General features: G+C 38.6%; 3 protein-coding genes and 1 non-coding gene across 4 annotated transcripts; 2 read left to right on the top strand and 2 right to left on the bottom strand.

Annotated features, from left to right (window-relative positions):
* The first annotated feature begins 146 nt into the window (after window positions 1-146).
* On the top strand, window positions 147-218 carry trnae-cuc (transfer RNA glutamic acid (anticodon CUC)). Its single transcript has one exon. It is a non-coding gene; the product is annotated as a tRNA-Glu (tRNA).
* A 775-nt stretch (window positions 219-993) lies between these two features.
* On the top strand, window positions 994-6294 carry LOC138636999 (interleukin-5 receptor subunit alpha-like). The gene is made up of 10 exons (XM_069725416.1): window positions 994-1051; window positions 1539-1834; window positions 2492-2541; window positions 2658-2812; window positions 3113-3288; window positions 4189-4322; window positions 4491-4635; window positions 4772-4877; window positions 5467-5548; window positions 5751-6294. Exons 2-10 carry the CDS (start codon window positions 1768-1770, stop codon window positions 5835-5837), a joined length of 1002 nt encoding a protein of 333 aa, XP_069581517.1. The 5' UTR covers window positions 994-1051; window positions 1539-1767; the 3' UTR covers window positions 5838-6294.
* Window positions 6295-7239: 945 nt separating this feature from the next.
* LOC138637002 (SH2 domain-containing protein 1A-like) lies at window positions 7240-13668 on the bottom strand. Its single transcript, XM_069725418.1, has 4 exons — window positions 11757-13668; window positions 8846-8906; window positions 8505-8646; window positions 7240-8206 (listed from the first exon to the last, which is right to left on the bottom strand). Exons 1-4 carry the CDS (start codon window positions 11906-11908, stop codon window positions 8136-8138), a joined length of 426 nt encoding a protein of 141 aa, XP_069581519.1. The 5' UTR covers window positions 11909-13668; the 3' UTR covers window positions 7240-8135.
* Window positions 13669-13766: 98 nt separating this feature from the next.
* On the bottom strand, window positions 13767-17856 carry LOC138637001 (uncharacterized protein CXorf38 homolog). The gene is made up of 6 exons (XM_069725417.1): window positions 17581-17856; window positions 17264-17398; window positions 16220-16342; window positions 15151-15300; window positions 14851-15042; window positions 13767-14756 (listed from the first exon to the last, which is right to left on the bottom strand). Exons 1-6 carry the CDS (start codon window positions 17785-17787, stop codon window positions 14646-14648), a joined length of 918 nt encoding a protein of 305 aa, XP_069581518.1. The 5' UTR covers window positions 17788-17856; the 3' UTR covers window positions 13767-14645.
* Window positions 17857-19319: the final 1463 nt, after the last annotated feature.

Here is a 19319-nt window from a genome sequence, read left to right as displayed (position 1 = left end):
CACAGTGAAGCGAAGACAGGACAGCCGATAACTGACCGGGCAAACTGCGAGCAAGGATGCACGTTACTTTATTATGCGTAAAATAGAATGACAGTGTGGAGTGATAGAAAATGTATTCTAATTTCTTTGATCACGCATCGCAGTTGTCCCTGGTGGTCTAGTGGTTAGGATTCGGCGCTCTCACCGCCGCGGCCCGGGTTCGATTCCCGGTCAGGGAACACGCTTTTTGATATCTTGAATTAAAGAAGCCAACGATTGCCAAATGCCCCTCAGGCAGCAACCATCCTGTTATTTATAGCAACTGTTCTTGACCTTTCCCTCACTGATTGGGTAAATCATGTAAATCATGTAAATCATCACATGCGGGACATTCCACCGGTGAATAATTTGCCAACTGCTAAGCTGAAGTGAAACCCATGAGTGCTCCTGTCTTGGCTCTATGGCATGCCACCCCTTCCTCAAGCTATCAAACCACGAAACACCCAAAACCAGGATGCCCTTTGAACTATGAAGATCAGATTTTACACACCAGAAGATTTAGACCAGAAAACTAAAAGAAAATCTGTGAAGTTTACTTTAAATTTAAATATTTTTTTAATTCAGCTAACATCCAAATACTTTTCAAAGCCTTCATTATGATGCATGAAATAAAAATTCAGCTGAGAAAATGTCGTCCTTTTCATTGCTGCCTGTAAGTAAGCAAATTGAAACATAACATGTAAAAAAACAAAAAACAAATCGGCTTTATTAAGTTATTGATTCTGTAACATTTTCAAAAGTTTCCAAGCATATACAAAATATATTGATTCTGTCTTTCATCAGTATTGATGATCAAAACATTACTTGTGTAGAAACTCATAAAGATAGGATGATTAAAAAAAATAAAAATCTATGAATCAAGCATAAAGAAAGAGAAAGAAAGCCTTGGTTTCCTGGAGGTCTGTACAGTAGGTGACGTCACTGCTCAATCTTTCCCCAGAAATGTGTCACTGTCGTCTGGCAGAGAGCGCTGAGAACAATAGTCAGCGGCAGAGTGGCGGCACAGCAGGAGGTAACGGCTTCTTATTAATGCTGTTTACAATATTGTTATTATAATATAACTGGCAGGAGTCTTCTGTGTAAGCTTTTTTTTCTAGAGAGCTTTAATCCTGAATTGACAATTGCGATTATGTCCATTTATCATTGTTTGAAGGAGAGTAGCTGAGTGTGTAAACAAAGCAAAAACTTTTTGTTGTTGAAACTCACCAACCTAAAGAGAATTTACCTCAAGAAAAAAGTTTCTTTGGGTTTGATTATGTGCTTAATCGTCTAAACGTCTTACTGGCACTCAGCTTTGGCATGTAAGCACTTAAAAAGGGGAAGTATGAAAAAACAGAAAATTGCCAAGTGTAGTGTGATACAACACTCCACACTTACACCCTGCTAACTGTATGTTCATTGTTTCTCTGTCTTTGTGTGTGTTTGTATGCTTGTTTTTATATCCTGGTGTGGACTTAAACCTGGACGCACACCAACCCATCGGGACATGTGTCACTTAGGGGACAAAAATTGACATTCCCCTGGGAAGAGTCAGATTTAACACTTGGCAGGGTCCAGGTTAAGATTCGGTTTTGGTTTGGATTTTTTTTTATATAGTCTGTGGGGTGGGACTGTGTGTGTGTGTGTGTGTGTGTGTGTGTGTGTGTGTGTGTGTGTGTGTGTGTGTGTGTGTGTGTGTGTGTGTGTGTGTGTGTGTGTGTGTGTGTGTAAAACCCCCATAGGTTGGCTATGAAGCTGTTTCCAGTTCATCAAATACTGTGGTCCAGTTTGCTGCTTCTGTGGGTCTCACAAAGTGGTGGGTGACCTCCGACATTACTCGTGCACATACACTATTAATACAAGACATGCATGGTGATCAAAGGTTATCAAAACATGGCTATTAAAACATGGCTATCAAAACATGGCTATTAAAACATGCCACACAATTTTCCTGCGGTAAACAAGGTTTTCTTTATGAAAGCTTGTTTTAATCAGGGTGGGGTCGCACGTCATCTTTGATCTTTCTCTGTAGAAAATGTTCAAGGAAAAAAACTTCTTCTTTTTAGAAGAATAATAATAATTATTATTATTTTTAGAGGGAGTGAATTTCGTGAATGACATCACAAAAATGTATTGACTTTTTATTTTATAAGAGAAATGAATGCTTTTTGAATTGGAGCCAGAGATATTTTGAAGCCAGCCCCTGGTGGCTGTCATTGGTATTACACTTTAAAGCATTTCTGCATCTCTTCACTTTTCAGCCCCGTAGACTACGTTCACTTTTACATACAATATCTGCGCACTGCCAAGGAGAATGTGCTGCATGTTTTAATGTTGATGGACCATGTTGATGTCCACACTGGGCTGCACATTGTTATGTGCATGTTTTCATATTTAGAACTTTTATGACTACCATCAATTATATTTGTGTTTTCTCTCATGCGAAAACTACATGTATGTTTTCTATTAACAGAGACTGAGGGCAACGATTCAGATGTCTGTCAGATGGACATGGATAACGTGGTAATGAAAATAATATTTTAACTTGCCAACTGGCCTCACAGATGCAGTAAATCTAATTAATTTCTTTGTTTTATTTTCTATTCTTTATGTTCTTTATGTTTGTGAAACTCTTCCAGCTTGTTGTTCAGAATTCTACAGGGCTGGATACCATTGTAGATAAGACTGATGTGAAAGAAACCTTTACCTGCCTCCTTCACTCCACAAATGTGCTGAACTGCTCCTGGTCCTTCCACATTTTAGAGAAGGACATGCAGCTCTCTGTTTATGTCAGGTATTCTAATTTTTTTGTAATCATACATTACCCATATTTATATCTAGGTATGTTCTGTATATAATGTATAATAGATAATAATACCTCTCAAAGAATAGGATGTTTCACCACCGAATAAGACATGAGGTGGCTTTTTTTCTTTGTGACAATAAACATGAATAATTGACTAATACCAAACTGGGTTAGCGTAACCACTTTTCAAGCAGACAGAGTACAGTTCACCTTTAAGAGATCAGAACATATTTATAGTGTTGGAACATTGTTTTGAGTGTTTATCTCTTTCTCTGTCTCCTCGCTCAGTGTTTGTGATGACGACGAAGCTGTTCAGTTTCTAAACCGTACGTCTGTGGAAAGAGTCGGATCGATGTCTATGATTCTCAGCCAGCATGAGGTGTCAAATGTAGTCCTCCACTTTAACATGTCCCTGAACGACAAGTGGACGACTTACACCCATATGTACGAAATGGACATCCTCGGTAATACTCACACACAAACACTGTCACTTTTGTTGAGTAGTTACAAATGCTAGTACTCCAGATAAGGTTTTAAATAGGATCTCAGTGGATCTTTAACATCTGTTTTTGGGAAGTATTTTTAAAACAGTAAACATGTTTTATCAGATGACTTATTAAGGTGCAACACAGTCTGTATCGACAAAGTTAACTGTGAAAAAGTTTCTGTGACAGGTCACATGGTGGAAACAAATAGGCGTTAGTTTGAAAATTGTTTCACGACAATTAGTGTGCACGGATTATTAAACTGCCAAGAGTATAGCATGCATTTGGAGGAAAGGAGCTCACAAAACGCCTGAGGAGAAATTTAAAAGATCACAAAACAATGATGGTCCATCTTCTGGGAACCACAAATCTATCTACAATGTTTTGGTGCCGTCCATCTAACAGCTGTTGAAATATTTCAGTCTGGACCTAAGTGATGGATCAAAGAACTGACAGAGAGTCAACTTTTCAAATTGGAAAAAAGACACGAATGGTTTTATTATCATATATTTATAACTAACTCACTTTCTTTCTCTGCAATTTTGTTCCCTTATTATTGGATCATTTTTCTTCAAACTAAAACTTTATTCTTATAATAGTTCAGCTGTAGTCTGTGAATGTAACCCGCTCTGAAACCGTGTGGCCATTTTTCTGCATCAGTGGTTTCAATTATTTGATTATTTGACGGTAAGGGGGCTGTGATTCACATTTAGTTGGAGTTCGGTTTAGGCATATACAAGATACATTTATGAATTAGTTTGTTAAGTTAAAGTTTCAGGTTCAGCTGAGATTGTATTTCAGAGTCCACAGCAGATCTTAAAGTTTTTTTTTCATCAATCATCAATTATGTTACTAATGATGTGTTTGTGTGTGTTACAGAGGTGCTGTCTCCACCCCAAAACATCTCTGCATCGGTCACCCGTGGAGACCTGAATGTAGTGTGGGATCTGCCCCACACTCGATCCAACTTCAACCCTCGATGTTTTGAATGCCAGCTGGACATGGATGACCAGGTGTAGTATGTCTGAGTGTGTCGATCACTACGTGTGCTGATTATTCCAAATATAGTACATGCCATTTATTTTATTATTTTCTGTATTCCAACAACACAAATAAAAAAGACAAACTTGATTTAATGGAAACAAGTCCACAAAGTCTGAACTGTCTAATCTTTAAAACAGGAAAGTCTCAAAAACTTGACTGGCCAGCGTTCTTATACAGAACTGAATGCAGATCCCACAAAAACCTACAGAATGAGAATGAGGACCAGAATAGCGAAAAAATGCTACGGACTTTCTCAGTGGAGTGACTGGAGTCACACTGTCAGTGAGTGCGGTTTGTTAAAGTGCTTTTAACTGACGGCTGGTGGCCTGTCACTCATATTTTCACACTATATTTTATAAAAGCAACAACCTCAGTATGATTAGCGTCTTTGTGTGTATCTGTGTGTGTGTGTTCGTAGCGGTGGAACAGTCTGTTAGTGCTGTCAACCCTCTGGTGATCATCTCCATCTCACTCGGAATACCCATGATCCTCCTGGCTGTCCTGCTGTTTCTGCGCCATCAGAGGTACAGTTAGTTTCTAACTGAACCGCCGACCAACCTGTCGACTGATGTGTGACTCGCACACATTCACACGCCCCCACATCCCCTCACAGCCCCTCACAGACATCATACCTCTTATCATACCATTCACACCTACTTTTTTTTTTAACCACCTCATTGAGCTGTTTCACATCTGATACATCTGTCCTTTCTTGTAAGTGTGAAAAGGACCTGTGTCAGAAAAAAGACAAATTTGTCCTCCATTATCAGCAGCAGCACAGAGGCTATGTTCAAAAACAGAGGGCACAAAGGAGAAGTAAGAGGACAATGGTAGTGTTTTTTATTTGTGAAAGCCACAACCCATCATCAACACTGAAGTTGACCTTAAGTGTTCAGACGAGTTCTTTGTTCAAATCTGTCAATCAAAATGATTATTTTCTTTACTGCAGCTGAATTAAAATTGACAATCTTGCTGCAGGCTCATTTGTGTGTGTGTGTGTGTGTGTGTGTGTGTGTGTGTGTGTGTGTGTGTGTGTGTGTGTGTGTGTGTGTGTGTGTGTGTGTGTGTGTGTGTGAGTGCGTGCGTGCGTGTGTGTGTGTGTGTGTGTCTCAGGTTGTCTCAGGCTCTGTGTCCTCCGATTCCTTGCCCGCCGCCAAAGTACAAGTACTTCCTGGAAAAAAATGATGCACTGAATGTAAGCCACACACACACACACACACACACACACACACACACACACACACACACACACACACACACACACACACACACACACACACACACACACACACACACACACACACACACACACACACACACACACACATTAGACACTTAACCACAAACATTTGTACTCAAATGGTTGAACAGTTTTGGTTCTTGTGTTGTATTGTCAGTTCTTCCATTCTGCGCCGCCCACAATGCCTGAGGAGGAGATCACAGTGGTGGAATACGCAGAGCAAAACCCTGGAAACAGATCTTAAAAGCAATCCAAGATGAACAAAACAGAAAAATGACTCTAAATGTGTCAATATCTGCACTTTCAAGCTTTCTAATATAATATTTCCATTAAGGAATTTGCATATATGTGTCAAATGCATTCAGTGTGTGTTGATGTGTTTTTGTGGAAAACATGGTTAAATATTTTCATAAATATTTTTATTCCATCCAGTTGGGTCCAGAAAGTTGGTCAATGTTTTGTGACTATTAAATATACCATATATGACAGCAACATACTTTTATTAATTTTATTAGGGAGAATTTAGTTCTAGCATGCTATGATTTATTATGTAACTCAAGTGAGCTAATTGTGTTTCATTATAAACTCACGAAAGAGGGACATGAGCCGAACAAGTCAGTTCACTCATTCTCAAATGTTTCTCCAGAAATTGTGTAAGTTTTTATGTGTGAAATAAAGTCAGGTGTGATATTGTCATCTGATCTTTTAAAATTCATTCACTTACTCAATTTTATTCACCTTAATCCCTGTTCATAGATTTTGGTCCAGTGAGAGCGGTTTACACTCTTAAGCATTGCAGTCCTGTATGTACAGGACAATAACAGTAAAAGCAAAAATCTCACAGACATTAAAGCCCTCAAAAACTGAACTCAACCAGCATTACATAAAATATGAGGCGACTTTACCTTGAAGTAGCTTAAGATCCAAATTTGGGGAAGTGCACTTATACCCTTCTTACAAAGAGTTAACTGTTACGTGCTATGGCTCAGAAATATGGCATAAATTGTTGTTTTTGTAGAGATTAAAAAACAAGAGACATACCACATTATTCACTGCGGTTTAGAGGTGCTGGTAGCTAGATTTTGTTACCTTTGGACAGACGCAGGCTCACTGTTATCACCTGTTTCCAGTCTTTGTGCTTAGCAAAGCTAACTGGCTGCATTTGATTTAATAATTTCTATCTTCTCATCTACCCCTCCACAAGAAAGCAAATAAACACATTTCCCAAATGAATGTACTCAGTCACAGTTCTTTAATTATGAAGAAATCTCCTACAGGAATCTCAGAGAGCTCCAAGAAAAACTAGGAACATCGCCTTACAGTTGTAGTTTACATTCACATCCAGACTGATACAGTATGTATTTAAGACTTTTAATGAAATAAAATGGCAAAAATGACATTATTACAATATTGACATCCATGATTCCCGTGAATAATTGTTTGTGATGAACAAACTGTCTACACTTAAAGACTATTCATACACAGAGGTACCGAGGACAGTGGAAAACCTTATTACATGGTGCAGCGACAAACATCTGCAGCTCAGTAAGCAATAATCTTGTGGTGCGACTAACAGAGAGGAACAGGAGGTTCCCTGTCCTGGTAGTCATGCAGGGAGAGGATGTGAAGAGGGTAGAAGGCATAATTAGCATGTGAATTATTTCTTTATGTCACCAACCCTGTTTGGTGAGGACGCATCAACCTTGACCTTTGACCAGTTCATCCTTGAGTCGTAGTGGACATTTGTGCTAGGTGTTTCATATATTGTTATCAAGAGAACAGGACAGATGTGAAGTTACACTGATGTTGACTTTTAACCTCTGACCCCCACATTCAATCAGTTTATCCTTTAGTCTGAGTGAATGTTTGTGCCAAATATGAAGACTTCCCTCAGTTCCTGAGATATGTACAGACGAGCTGACAATGTGATGCCTCAGGCAGCAGCTGTCTCTGTCAGTGTGGAGGCCAACAGACTGCCTTTCCTGCATTACTACATTTCCTATGTTGTTACAGTCAGTGAGGCCATTCAGCTTCATGGCTTGAGACAAAGACAGAGATAAACAAAAAGGATAAACCAAGTGCTACTTGGGGAAGTAACACAAGTTACATGTGTTACTTCCCCCAACATGATAGAAAACACACACAAAACATCAACCATGATCAACCAAATATGGTAAAATATCATTTTCTATATGACACAAAATATCTGAATACAAACATAAAGCCAGATTACTGAGTCGATTAGATTGGAAACCTCCGGTGTATTGACAGACAAACGCACTTCTTCTCACGTACAAATAGATACAATGACGGACCACATTATTATTTTATGGTCGGCTGAAAATGAAAACCACATCAACGACGATAGAGTGTGCGAAATTTAAACTGTGCTTAAAATTAAATACATTTGAATGAATTTCAAGGATTCTTCAGTACTTGAAATATATCTTTTTCAAACTAAACTAAAGGGAAACTTGTACTGATTAAAAAAAAAAATATCCAAAAAAATCCCACAAAAAGCGATGGACAGATCTGTGAGGTGCTACGTGCCTCTGTCATCTTCATCGGCTCCTGACGTGGCCTCGGTGCTGCTCATTTCCATATAGACAAACTCTGATTTGGAGACCATTGAAACTGTGTTAGAGTTCAGTGAGTCAGGAACCGCTACAGACAGCTCATAGATGAAAAAGAACAAAACATAATGTGTGGCTTTCTGTTTGTGTGTGTCTGTGTCTGGACCAGATTTAAGTGTACGACTAGTTGGAGGACATTTTTAACTGCGGCACATAAAGTAGCACAAGTGTGTGTGCATTTGTGTGTGTGTGTGTGTGTGTGTGTGTGTGTGTGTGTGTGTGTGTGTGTGTGTGTGTGTGTGTGTGTGTGTGTGTGTGTGTGTGTGTGTGTGTTGTACCTTGTCCAACGATGTGTGGTAGTTGTGTTTTGTCCAGTGGATCTGTGAGCGGAGCGACGCCTCCAACGGAGACTGTGACCCTTCTGTAGTTCTCTATCAGGGTTTCCAGAGTCCTGAATCTCTGCGGTCTCGTTCTTGAATCCTGCTCAGCTCACACACACACACACACACACACACACACACACACACACACACACACACACACACACACACACACACACACACACACACACACACACACACACACACACACACACACACACACACACACACACACACACACACATAAATAATCTCCTCGGTTACGTGTGTGTGTGATTTGCATACAGACGTCCACCCACCTGTAGACACCAGCCGTCAGTGGAGTGCATGAGCCTGTAGGTGTGCACGAACGGCGCTCTCCTGTGACACCAAAGTTCAGAGTATTTAATCATTTTCTGTGAAACGTGTAAACATTTAACAGCACATGTTGGGAAGTGATGATTAAAACTGAGAGACGTGATGTATGAAGCAGGGGCGCAAGGATGACTCAGTTTGTTCAGCACACTCAAGTGAAACCAGCCACTGCACACAATATGTTGCTGCATGTAAAATCTCAATCTGAGAAGAAATTTGTCAAAATGATCAAATATTTCTCCCTGCAATGTAGGAATAATTTCCCTGTCTGCTTTAAGAAACTGGACGTAATGAAAATCTGGATTTATTTCTGTCTCCATTTTTTTTTTGGGGGGGGGGTAATTGTGCTGCTGTAAATTGAGTTCAACTGCAGTAAAGTTTTCGTTGGTCTTTGACACCTTTGCAAACATTTTCAGAAAAAAAAAATCTATCACAAATGTTTTGTTTCAGTTCAGCAGATTAATATGAAAATGTCCAACCATGCGTTTCCTCTCTCTTTTTATTAAAAGTGTAGACAGAGTATTTTAATCTGTAGCTGAAATTATGTAATGGATGGCCGCTGGATGTCTGTGGGTTCTTTAACAACCAAAAGTGTATTTCTGTTAAATAAACCAATGTGAAGACTCAATACGGCTAACTGATAATAACTAAAAGAAAACTAAAGCTCTTGTACTATACATTTATTCAAAGGGAAATGTGTATTACTTCACTACATTTATTTCACACAGTTTTGCACCTTAAGCATATAAATTGATTGTCAGAAAATCAACTACTTGGATGATCATGAAAATGATTTATCCTGAAAGAATACTTCAGATTTCATGACTGCAGCTACTACAATGTGAGAATTCATTGCCTTTGGGTTAGGTTAGGTTAGGTTAGGTTAGGTTAGGTTAGGTTAGGTTAGGTTAGGTTTACTTTATTAATCCCTGAGGGGATTTTTTTTTTTTTGCCCCCTTTAAATCATTTTAATGAATTTAATTTATAATCCTTGAAGTGTGGACTGCTGGTTTAACAAAGTAAAGCATGGTGAAGGTGTCACTTTGTGCTCTGTGGTGACATTTACTACCATTGTTAGAGCTTTCTGAAACAAACCGTCATTAGTTGCACTTCTGCAAAAACATGAGCTCCTCCTCAGCCGACTGTAACAGTAAAATGCTGCTTTATTTATAAAGCTGCATCAGCAACATCAGTCAGATAATACATCAAATAATAGTACATTACTTACAGAGGTCATTTTTCAGCATGAGTGTGTACACTTTTAATTTTTGATTTAATGCTTTCATGTTTTCATGCAGGACCTTTACTTGGAATGGAGTATTTGTACAGGATGGTAGTTGTACTTTTACTCAAGTGAAGGGTCTGAATGCTTCCTCCACTGTTCTCAAGTATTACAGTTTTAAGATTGTTGTAGAGATAATGATATGCTGTTTAACTAGTTTATGTACTGTATCTACTCAGAGGAACACTCAGGCTAACTCATGGTTAACAGTTACACGTACCGTATCAAAATGTTTTCAGTATTATTTCTTGAATGAACTCTCTCAATTTTTGTTGACTTTCTGAGTCTCCTTTGTGATATTAGTGACATTCTTTTTCTTTCAAGACAAACTCAGCTGTGAGTTTATAAATGTTCAATTCAACATATAAGTATAAAGGTGCCAGGGACCCAAAATACTATAAATTTACATGTAAAGTGATTTTCAGTGAAAGTCTACTTATTTAAATTAAAACATGACTTCTTCTACAATCTGCAATTTATGCTTAACCTAGATATTAAATAAATTAGAGGTTAATCAAATTACACATGTAATCTAGAAAGGTAAATAACAACATTGTTTAACTTTTGGTGCTGTTATTTTAATGAGTACAGCGCTGCTATAAAACAAACAAGGGAGGGAGAGAGAAGAGGGAAGAGATCATTAAGCAACAGAAACTGCAGGAGTCAGAGAAGGAAGAAAAAGCAGCAAGTTTTAGATAATTCGTGGAGGGATTGTGTTCACGCTCAGTTTATGTCGCTGGATTCCTTTTTTTGGTTGATTTGAAGGAGGATGTGGCCGAGTTCGTTTTCTTTAGTTACAGTAAGTTTTTGGTGTTAGCACACTTGAGACCTTGGAGTGGAGTTGAGTTGGGGAAATCCCTTTTGATGAACACCTCTGCAGATCGACCCACACTTTACCTTTAAGGACAAAGGTTCACACATCCCAGCTGCGGTAGGACAACATCTTACTCACCAGAGGAATTCACTTGGACTTTTGAGCAACCTAACTCAAGGACTGATTATATACTGAGGTGGAGAATTTATATATATATATATATATATATATATATATATAAATTAAGTCAATTTCAGAGATAGGAGGAACTAAACTAAAAATTTAAAGGAACCTGTAGTTTGAGGAAAACAATTGTTTAACTCAAATAGGGTGAAACAAACTTTAGAAAACAAGCAAACGGAAGTGAACCAGACAAAAGGTAAATTGTCACTGGGTTAAAACGTTATTTTCATTTGCTTTAAAGAAATTTGTATTTACATTTCATGTGTGTTTTATGGGAGTTTTGGTACCAACTTTTGTATGTAGTTTCTATCTTTTTACATAAATAAGCTGCCAAGTTTATATTATCTGTGGTATTTTACTTTAAAGTTTCTGGTTATGAACTGCTGCTCTGAAACTAGTCTGTGGTCAGAACTATCTACTATTAGCGGCAGGTGTTACACAGGCAAAAAAGGAGATAAACACTACACGCACACAAGCGTATTTCCTCATGAACAGACACATTAAATAAATAATAATGCAGAAACATAACTGAAACTGCACGAGTCTGCATGGAAAATGTCCTATTCGTGCAGCTCACCTTACACACAGACAGAAGGCCCCGTGCACTGTCTCGCTGTCCCTCAGCAGAAAACTGCCGTCACGTCCGAACCTCTCCAGCAGCCTCTCTGTGGCCTCGCTTCCAATCCTCCCGTAGTAAATAGACTGGACCAGCATCCCCTCCGTCTCCATGTTGCCTCAGAGCCAGGCACTCATTTGTGCCGTGTTGCTGAAGGTTATAGCAGACTGTAGCAGCAGTTGAGTGTGTGAGAGGTTGAGGCAGGAAAAGCTTTTCTGGTTTTCACACTTTTCTGCAGCTGCACCTCACGGGCAATGCACTTATAAAAAAAAAAAAAAAAAAAGTAATAATAGCTTTTATCTGTTGGAAAGCGAAAGCAAACTGTTGGCTTTGTTGTTTTAGTTACTCCACAAAACATGAAAAAAGAAAATTGCGCTCCACTATTTTTATTAGGGTTTCTCTTGCTGTGTTAAGAAATTTAAATCAGTTTAACAGCAGTTAACATGTTGCATGAGAAATTGTTTAACTGCAAGCTCATGTACACACACAATCCTAAAGCCTATATTAGGACTCCATCAGATGGATTGACAAAACAAATAGGAGTAGTTTTAAACAGACAGATATGTGCACAAACATGTAAACCACCACCGACATGCACAGAATAAAAACATGAGTCACAGCTGCGGTTTGTGTTTGTGCTGTCAAGAGTGTTTTCATGTTGTAAAAAAAAGAGTGAAAAGACTAGAAGAAAGATGGCAGCTCAGTCTTTATCCAGTTAACTGGTTTTATATAATTCACATGGCAAAGAGCCAAACTACTGTATATACTGGCTGGCTTTAGAACAACTAGACACATTCATGATAAATACAGTAAATATACAACGTAAAGAGTTTTAACATTGATATTTTCCCAAAGGATAATGTAAATCTTATAATTGGTTGCAATATCACTAGTTGACTGTCTAGGAGGCTGCACTCCGCTACATCAGTGACGACAAGGAATACGGAGAAAGACTTACATCCAGTGATTTGATTTCTTCAAGTACTGTATTGGTACAATTTCGAGGTACTTTACTTGAGCGTTTCAATTTGATGCAATTTTTTCAGAAGGAAATCATTTTCTAATCCACTTTATCTATCTGACAGCTTTAGTTACCTTTCAAAAGATTTGATACAATGGATAATATTACTCATATTTAACATACAATACATTGTTAAAGATTAAACCAGTTGTTTTCAATGTTTTTTTGGGTTCAGACGTCTTACAAAAAGCAGTAGTCATTTCAAACGTCTAAGAGTGTTTAGAAGCTCCACCAAATCATGTTTTTCCCTCTAAACTTCTCACATTATTTAAAATAATCCAACATTTCAGCAAAAATCAAAGATTAGAGAAAAAGTCCAAAAACCTGAAAACATATCAGAATTTATTTTTTTTCTTCTTTCCCCTCACAGTAATAATCTGACCACCCCTCAGATTTATCTGCTGGCCCTGGTTATAAAACTGAATATGAAGTAGTTCAAACTAGCTCTGCCTGCAGCAGCTACAACAGTAACATGCTGCGTACACACTGATGCTTCACTATTGATAATGTAATGATGCCATGTATAGTCATATATCAGAGGTCAGAGGGACCAAACCAGTACGTTAACAACATTTTGATGCTAAAACTGACTTGAGAGGGATTTTTCAGGAGGACTTTAACTTGCAACAGAACATTTTTTGTATTGGTAGTTTTACTTAAGTAAAAGAGCTAAATAACCTGCTTCTTCCACGAGTGCATAAATGAACTTTTGTGTTGTTTTGAGGATAATAGAGTGTGATTCAAAACTTTAAATGTTTCCAATGTGTACCCCGTTTGCTTCAAGAAAACTAAGAAATAAATGATTTCTTTGTGTAATCTGTGGCTGCTATAGTGTTTTATGTTGTGTTGTGTTCTTATCATTGTGTGGCATTTTGATCTTGCCTTTACCTGCTTTTTGTGGCCGAGGAACACGGACTGTATGACGGACTGACAAAGGAGCAGAGACCCCCTGAGGACAACCAGTTTAATCCCAGGTAAGCACTGAGTACATATATAATGTGCTAAACTGTATTCATATGTTTAGGGGGCAAATGTATTTACTCCACATTCAGGTTATTTAAAAGCTGTAGTTAAAAGTTAAAGATTAAGCATATTAACGGTAATTATAATGAACAAATAGTAGTGTTTGGTTCCCTTTGCCAAATCTCTACTTTTATAGCAACAACCCAACAAAAAAATGACTAACAACTCAAATTATATTGTTTGCAGAGAGAAAATAAATGTGGTTATTATAGAGTTCATTTCTGGCAAAATCGAACAAAAAACAAAACATGTTTTCCAAATACCCCATGACTTACTAAAAACACAATTTTGTTTACAAATACAAAACACCCCTCTCAAACAAATACTCAGTATATTTCTGATACATCAGGCATAGATAGATAGATAGATAGATAGATAGATAGATAGATAGATAGATAGATAGATAGATAGATAGATAGATAGATAGATAGATGGATAGATCCCACAAAGACCACACAATATCACGTCTCATTTTTGTATTTGAGAAGGGTAAGCATAACGAGGTACAACCTACACCTATTTGGCCACTCTCGTAAATTATTTTTGACAATGATTAATTTGGCTATTTAAACTCATGGGTACATTCTTTCAGTTTTTAATTTAGATTTAAGTTTAGATTAAAAAAAATTGCAAAAATCTGGAAGAACAATGAATTTGGTCAATATTTTAAATTTACATATTTATAATAGCACTAACATACATTGTCACAAATCTCTTTTCCTTCAACTTAAATTCTGACCTTGACCTATTTTTAATAATAATGGAAAGATATAGTGTACAGTCACCTCCTCCCCTAGTCCTCATTACTAGTCTCTGGCCTGCAGTGAGTTGATGGCTTGAAGCTCTGTAGCAAACCTCTCGCTCAGGTCGTTGTTGGCCTGCAGGAAGCCACCCAGACTCCTCAACTGCTCAGTGTGCTGAGGACGAGACAGAAAGTAGAGGTCATAGAACATATTTTGTTTTATGTGCTATGTATACGTGCATATGGAAAACTGTATTTGTTCTTCCCACCTGTGTCTTTGCATCATCATCATCATCATCATCAGCAACATGCAGAAACTCCTGCAACATCTCTTGTAGCAGCTCAGCTTCCCATTGGGTGACTAAGTCAGCATTGGTCTCCCATTGGCTGAAAGAATCAGACTCTACTCCATCCATGTGGTCCAAACCAGAGACATGTATTGACAAATCAGCGGTCAGAATCTGGACAAAAAAACCCACGAGCACACAAACTGTGTCAGAAAACAACACAGCAGAGTTCTTCTCATCACAGGACACGTTTCAGCTGCAGCGGTGCACAAACATGCTCACCTCGTCTATCTGTTGTTCCGCTGTGGCCATCTCAGGAACATGGTCGAACTGCTTCACCAACTGTTTCAGGCTGGTCTCATAGCGTCTCATCCAATTGTCCTTCATACGAAGCTCACAAGAATGCATCAACTCATTCCTGTATCGGATCACCTGCAAGAACACACACTGCACTCGATTTCTGCGATAGATGGTTTTTCAGTCTGGGTTTGAATCTCATCACAGCACCGAGTCTGCCCTTCTCATTAAACTTGAACTCATTGCCGAAGCTGGTGATCCTGCTGTCCTTTTATTACTTGATGTCACTGCAGCATTTGATCTGTGTACCATGAGATTCGTATCTCCTATCCTGAGGAGTGTGTTGGAAACTGTGTCTCTGCTCTAAACTAAAGGAACTACTATGTGACTGATTATTCTGCTAACATGAGTGACTACGTTTCTCAGTCAATCTTTAGGTTAACATATTTATTTCTACTGGCATTTCCATATTAGGCCCAATCTTAAATTCTATTTTTCCCAATATTATTTCCTGCTCATTGTTTTTGTTCTTAATATTATTTTGTATTTCTTTTCATTTTGTTTTATTGCTTAATTGTTTTTGTTTCAAGTCTGGTTTGTTTTAATTCTGTTAATCTGACAGATAAATAAACTGATTTGACTTGACACACAAACTATTTGCCAAATTACAGAATATCACTTAAAACACTGTTCAAATAAGGCTCCTTTTTGTAGAAAAAAAAAATCCACTTTCATTAATTTTGAATGAATTAGAATGAATTAATATCAATCATATCAACCTCTAGCAATGATGCCATTCTTTTCTGGAGCACTGTTACACCTAGAGGAGCAATTAGCTGACAGTGAGGTGAAAATATTCACACCACTCATGTCTGTGTTCATTATGAGGCCTGCAGGCCATTAGCATAAAGACTGAAAACAGGTTAAACAATAGGCTCTGTATTAACATAACAAAATCCATTTACGAGCACCTCTAAAACTCAAAAAGTCTTTACACTAATCTAAAATAACCATCTCCAGCAGACAGACATTATTTACCAATATGAACTTTTACCTCTCTCACTGGTTTTAGATCCACAGACTGGAAACATTCACAGTAGTTGATCAGGTTGAGCAGAGCAGAGGCGTCACACTGATTTGCCGCCTTCGCTTTCGCCAGACCTCGTGGCATGTAGGCCTGAAGAGAGACAGAGAGACAGAGATGTCCATCAGACTCACACACTCAGGAGATCCTGTTGATTTCTAAATAACTTACTGAGAATCAACATCACACCCATTTCTAATCCTGTTAGTGTATATTTTCATCTCAAACACAATATGGATCCTGTTATACTTTTTTTTAAATCTTTTCCACTAGTTTCAAGTGAATATTTAATTTATATATTTCCTTATAATTTGACACTTTCCTTTCCAGCCGTTTCATAAAAAAAAAAAATAATTGTCCCAATAACACAGTACTACAATAGCAGGTTTATCATCATGGATCCTGTTAATTAACAGTTTCTTCCAAGAAAGAGCATCTTGTTTGGCAGCTTAGACCAACACCAGTCAAAGTTTCTTACTTTAGATGGCAGTCCAAACAAAATCTCACCTGAATCTTTACAAATCTCGAGCTTTAATATTGTACTTATTTATTTGATTATACAGTTCCTGACCAGAAGTGTTTCTGATTATCCCCAAATGCAATGCACAGAAGTTATAGATGTCAGTTAAATCTTAATACACAAAGACGACCTACTGCAATGTCAAAGCAACATCGTCTCTTTGTTAAAATGTATTATTTATTTAAATGTATTATTTATTTATTTTCAGGTCTACAAGAACATGTGGAAGATATTTCATGGTGATCTCCGACTGGCAGACTCAGTACCACTATCAAAACTGGACTACATTTCCCATAAGCCTCGAGTGCACTTAGGTGTGTTAAAACTGGAGCAACAGCATATTTTACTGCTGTGTTTGTTTTCCTGTAAAGCGCGGTGGCCCTTTGTAAAGAAATCCAGGCCAGCAGCTCCTTTATTTCACGACAGTTTATGAGAAATGTTAATCCCAGCAGGGTTAAAGTTGAGTGTGTGTGTGTGTGTGCAGGCTGCAGGACCTTGGCCAGTTCCCAGTGGTCTGTCCTCCAGAGAGGAGGGACGCAGTTGTCCCAGTTGACCGTGGTATCGGGTTGTCTGCGGTTGTTCAGGATCACCTTCTTCCACTCTGTACACACCCTGCATGACGAGGACAGCTGCACACGCACACATCTACAGGTTACTGTGACAAGTCGGAAACATGTTGATTTAAAACAGCCTTTAATTTAAGTACACAAACTTCGACTGAGTCACGGCCGTTTCATAAGCTGCAGGTGATTCACAGGTGTTTCATGCATTAAATGATGACTCCTGCTCTTACACATACAGTCTAAACTACCTTGTTTCCTCTGGAGCTACAGGAAGACGTCTCGCAGACGTCTCGCAGCGTAGGGTGTCGGTTGAGCAGGTCTCCGTGGAAAGCTTTCATGTGTCGGTCGGTGAACGGGTGGAGGCCCTTCTTCAGTACGACCAGACACTTGCCTGCTTTCAGCCAGTTTTTATACTCCTTGTTGTTGAGACGGGCCTTCAGCTCCTCGAGGACCATCTCGACCTCACTTCCTAGTGTCAAAACAAAACAAAGAAGCGGAGCAAGTTCAGACCAAGTCCTCCTGTTTGGCTCCACCCACCCAGTGCAAACAATGGAGAGGCCACAAGATGGCGCCCTTTACTTTCTTACTACTTCTGCTGCTGCTGGCTCAGCTGTCCCAAAGCAGACAGTTGTGTTGCATCACCTGGCTGCTTCAGGGTATCTTTGGGTGGCAGTTGCTTCCTGACCTACACCTGCTTGTCCGGGGGTGGTGTCAGGGCTTTCCCATGGTCTTTAAACAACTAAGTAACCATAGAACTCCACCTTTTTACTGAGGAAGCTGCAAAAGCTTATTCATGCATGTTTTTTTCCCCCTACAATTACTCCCGGTTGTTGGTGGAGGAAACCTTTCCATTGCACAAACATGGCGCTCCTCAGATCCTGAATCAGATGCTTTCTCAGTTAAGACTCTGTCATTAAAATGTATTGTTGCTGTATCATCCTGTTTGAGTCTAGTTTGTCCTGTTTTGCGTCATGTCTTATTATTAAGTACGAGCACTGATTTTTTTTTAAAAAGGGTGACTGTTAAAGCTGCTAAGACTAAAGGCTGACTCCTCAGCTGCAGCTGAAGCCTCATGACAGAGTCAAGATTAATCCTTATGGCCCACAGAGACGTTAATGGCAACACTAGAAACCACGAACTCAAGTGATAGACGGTTTGATTGATCAAACAATGCAGAGAAGGAAACAATTTTTAATGCAAAAAGACAATAAAATGTTTGGCTTTTCAGGGACAATTCATTGGCAATACCAATAAATAATAAATGAAACAACCATACAATATTTGCCCAAGTGTTGGAATGATGATGATGATGATGATGATGATGATGATGATGATGATGATGATAATGCTGCAGGTAATTGAACATTTGTATTCAAATTTAGTTTCACTGTCTGCACTATCACAGCTTTCATAGGAACTAATCACTGGGTAGTTCCAATAAATGGTGGACACAGGTTTGTGTTTTTTTATTTATTTTCAGTTGGGTGAAAAGAGCTGCATTAACTGATCTTTGTCTTTGTCCCAAGAGAGGCTGTAAAAACAACTGTAGACACAAGTTGATATGATGAATGTGTTGGCAAACACTGGCCTCGTCATATATTCAGTTGTAGCAGCATTAGTGTTCAATGGAAGTCGCCTTTGTGGCCATGTGATCAATAAACGTCCAATATTCACTCTCATATGAGCTTTGTTTTCGTATCTACTCCAGACAGGAATATCTATCTGGAGTCTTTTTACTGACTGTTTCTGAGTTTTACTGAAAGCAGCTGCCTGCTGCATCCGGAAAACAATGCTGATGAGAGCGGCGAGAGACAACTGCAACAATAAAGTTCCATGAGAGAAAAAACAATGAGAAACTAAGCCCCTGCAGACCTTATAGGAAACCTGCAGGATTTATTGATAATTACCTTCACTAAGGAGGTTATGTTTTTGGTGTGGTTTGTTTGTTAGTTCGCAGAATAACAGAAAAATCTGCCTACCCGAGTTT

This window comes from Brachyistius frenatus, unplaced genomic scaffold, assembly GCF_029030835.1.
Source record: "Brachyistius frenatus isolate BFR_SWC_R1_liver_20210118 unplaced genomic scaffold, ASM2903083v1 Contig_422, whole genome shotgun sequence".
NCBI lineage: Eukaryota > Metazoa > Chordata > Actinopteri > Embiotocidae > Brachyistius > Brachyistius frenatus.
The sequence above is the reverse complement of the archived record's forward strand: the minus strand, read 5'-3'. Positions and strand labels throughout refer to the sequence as shown.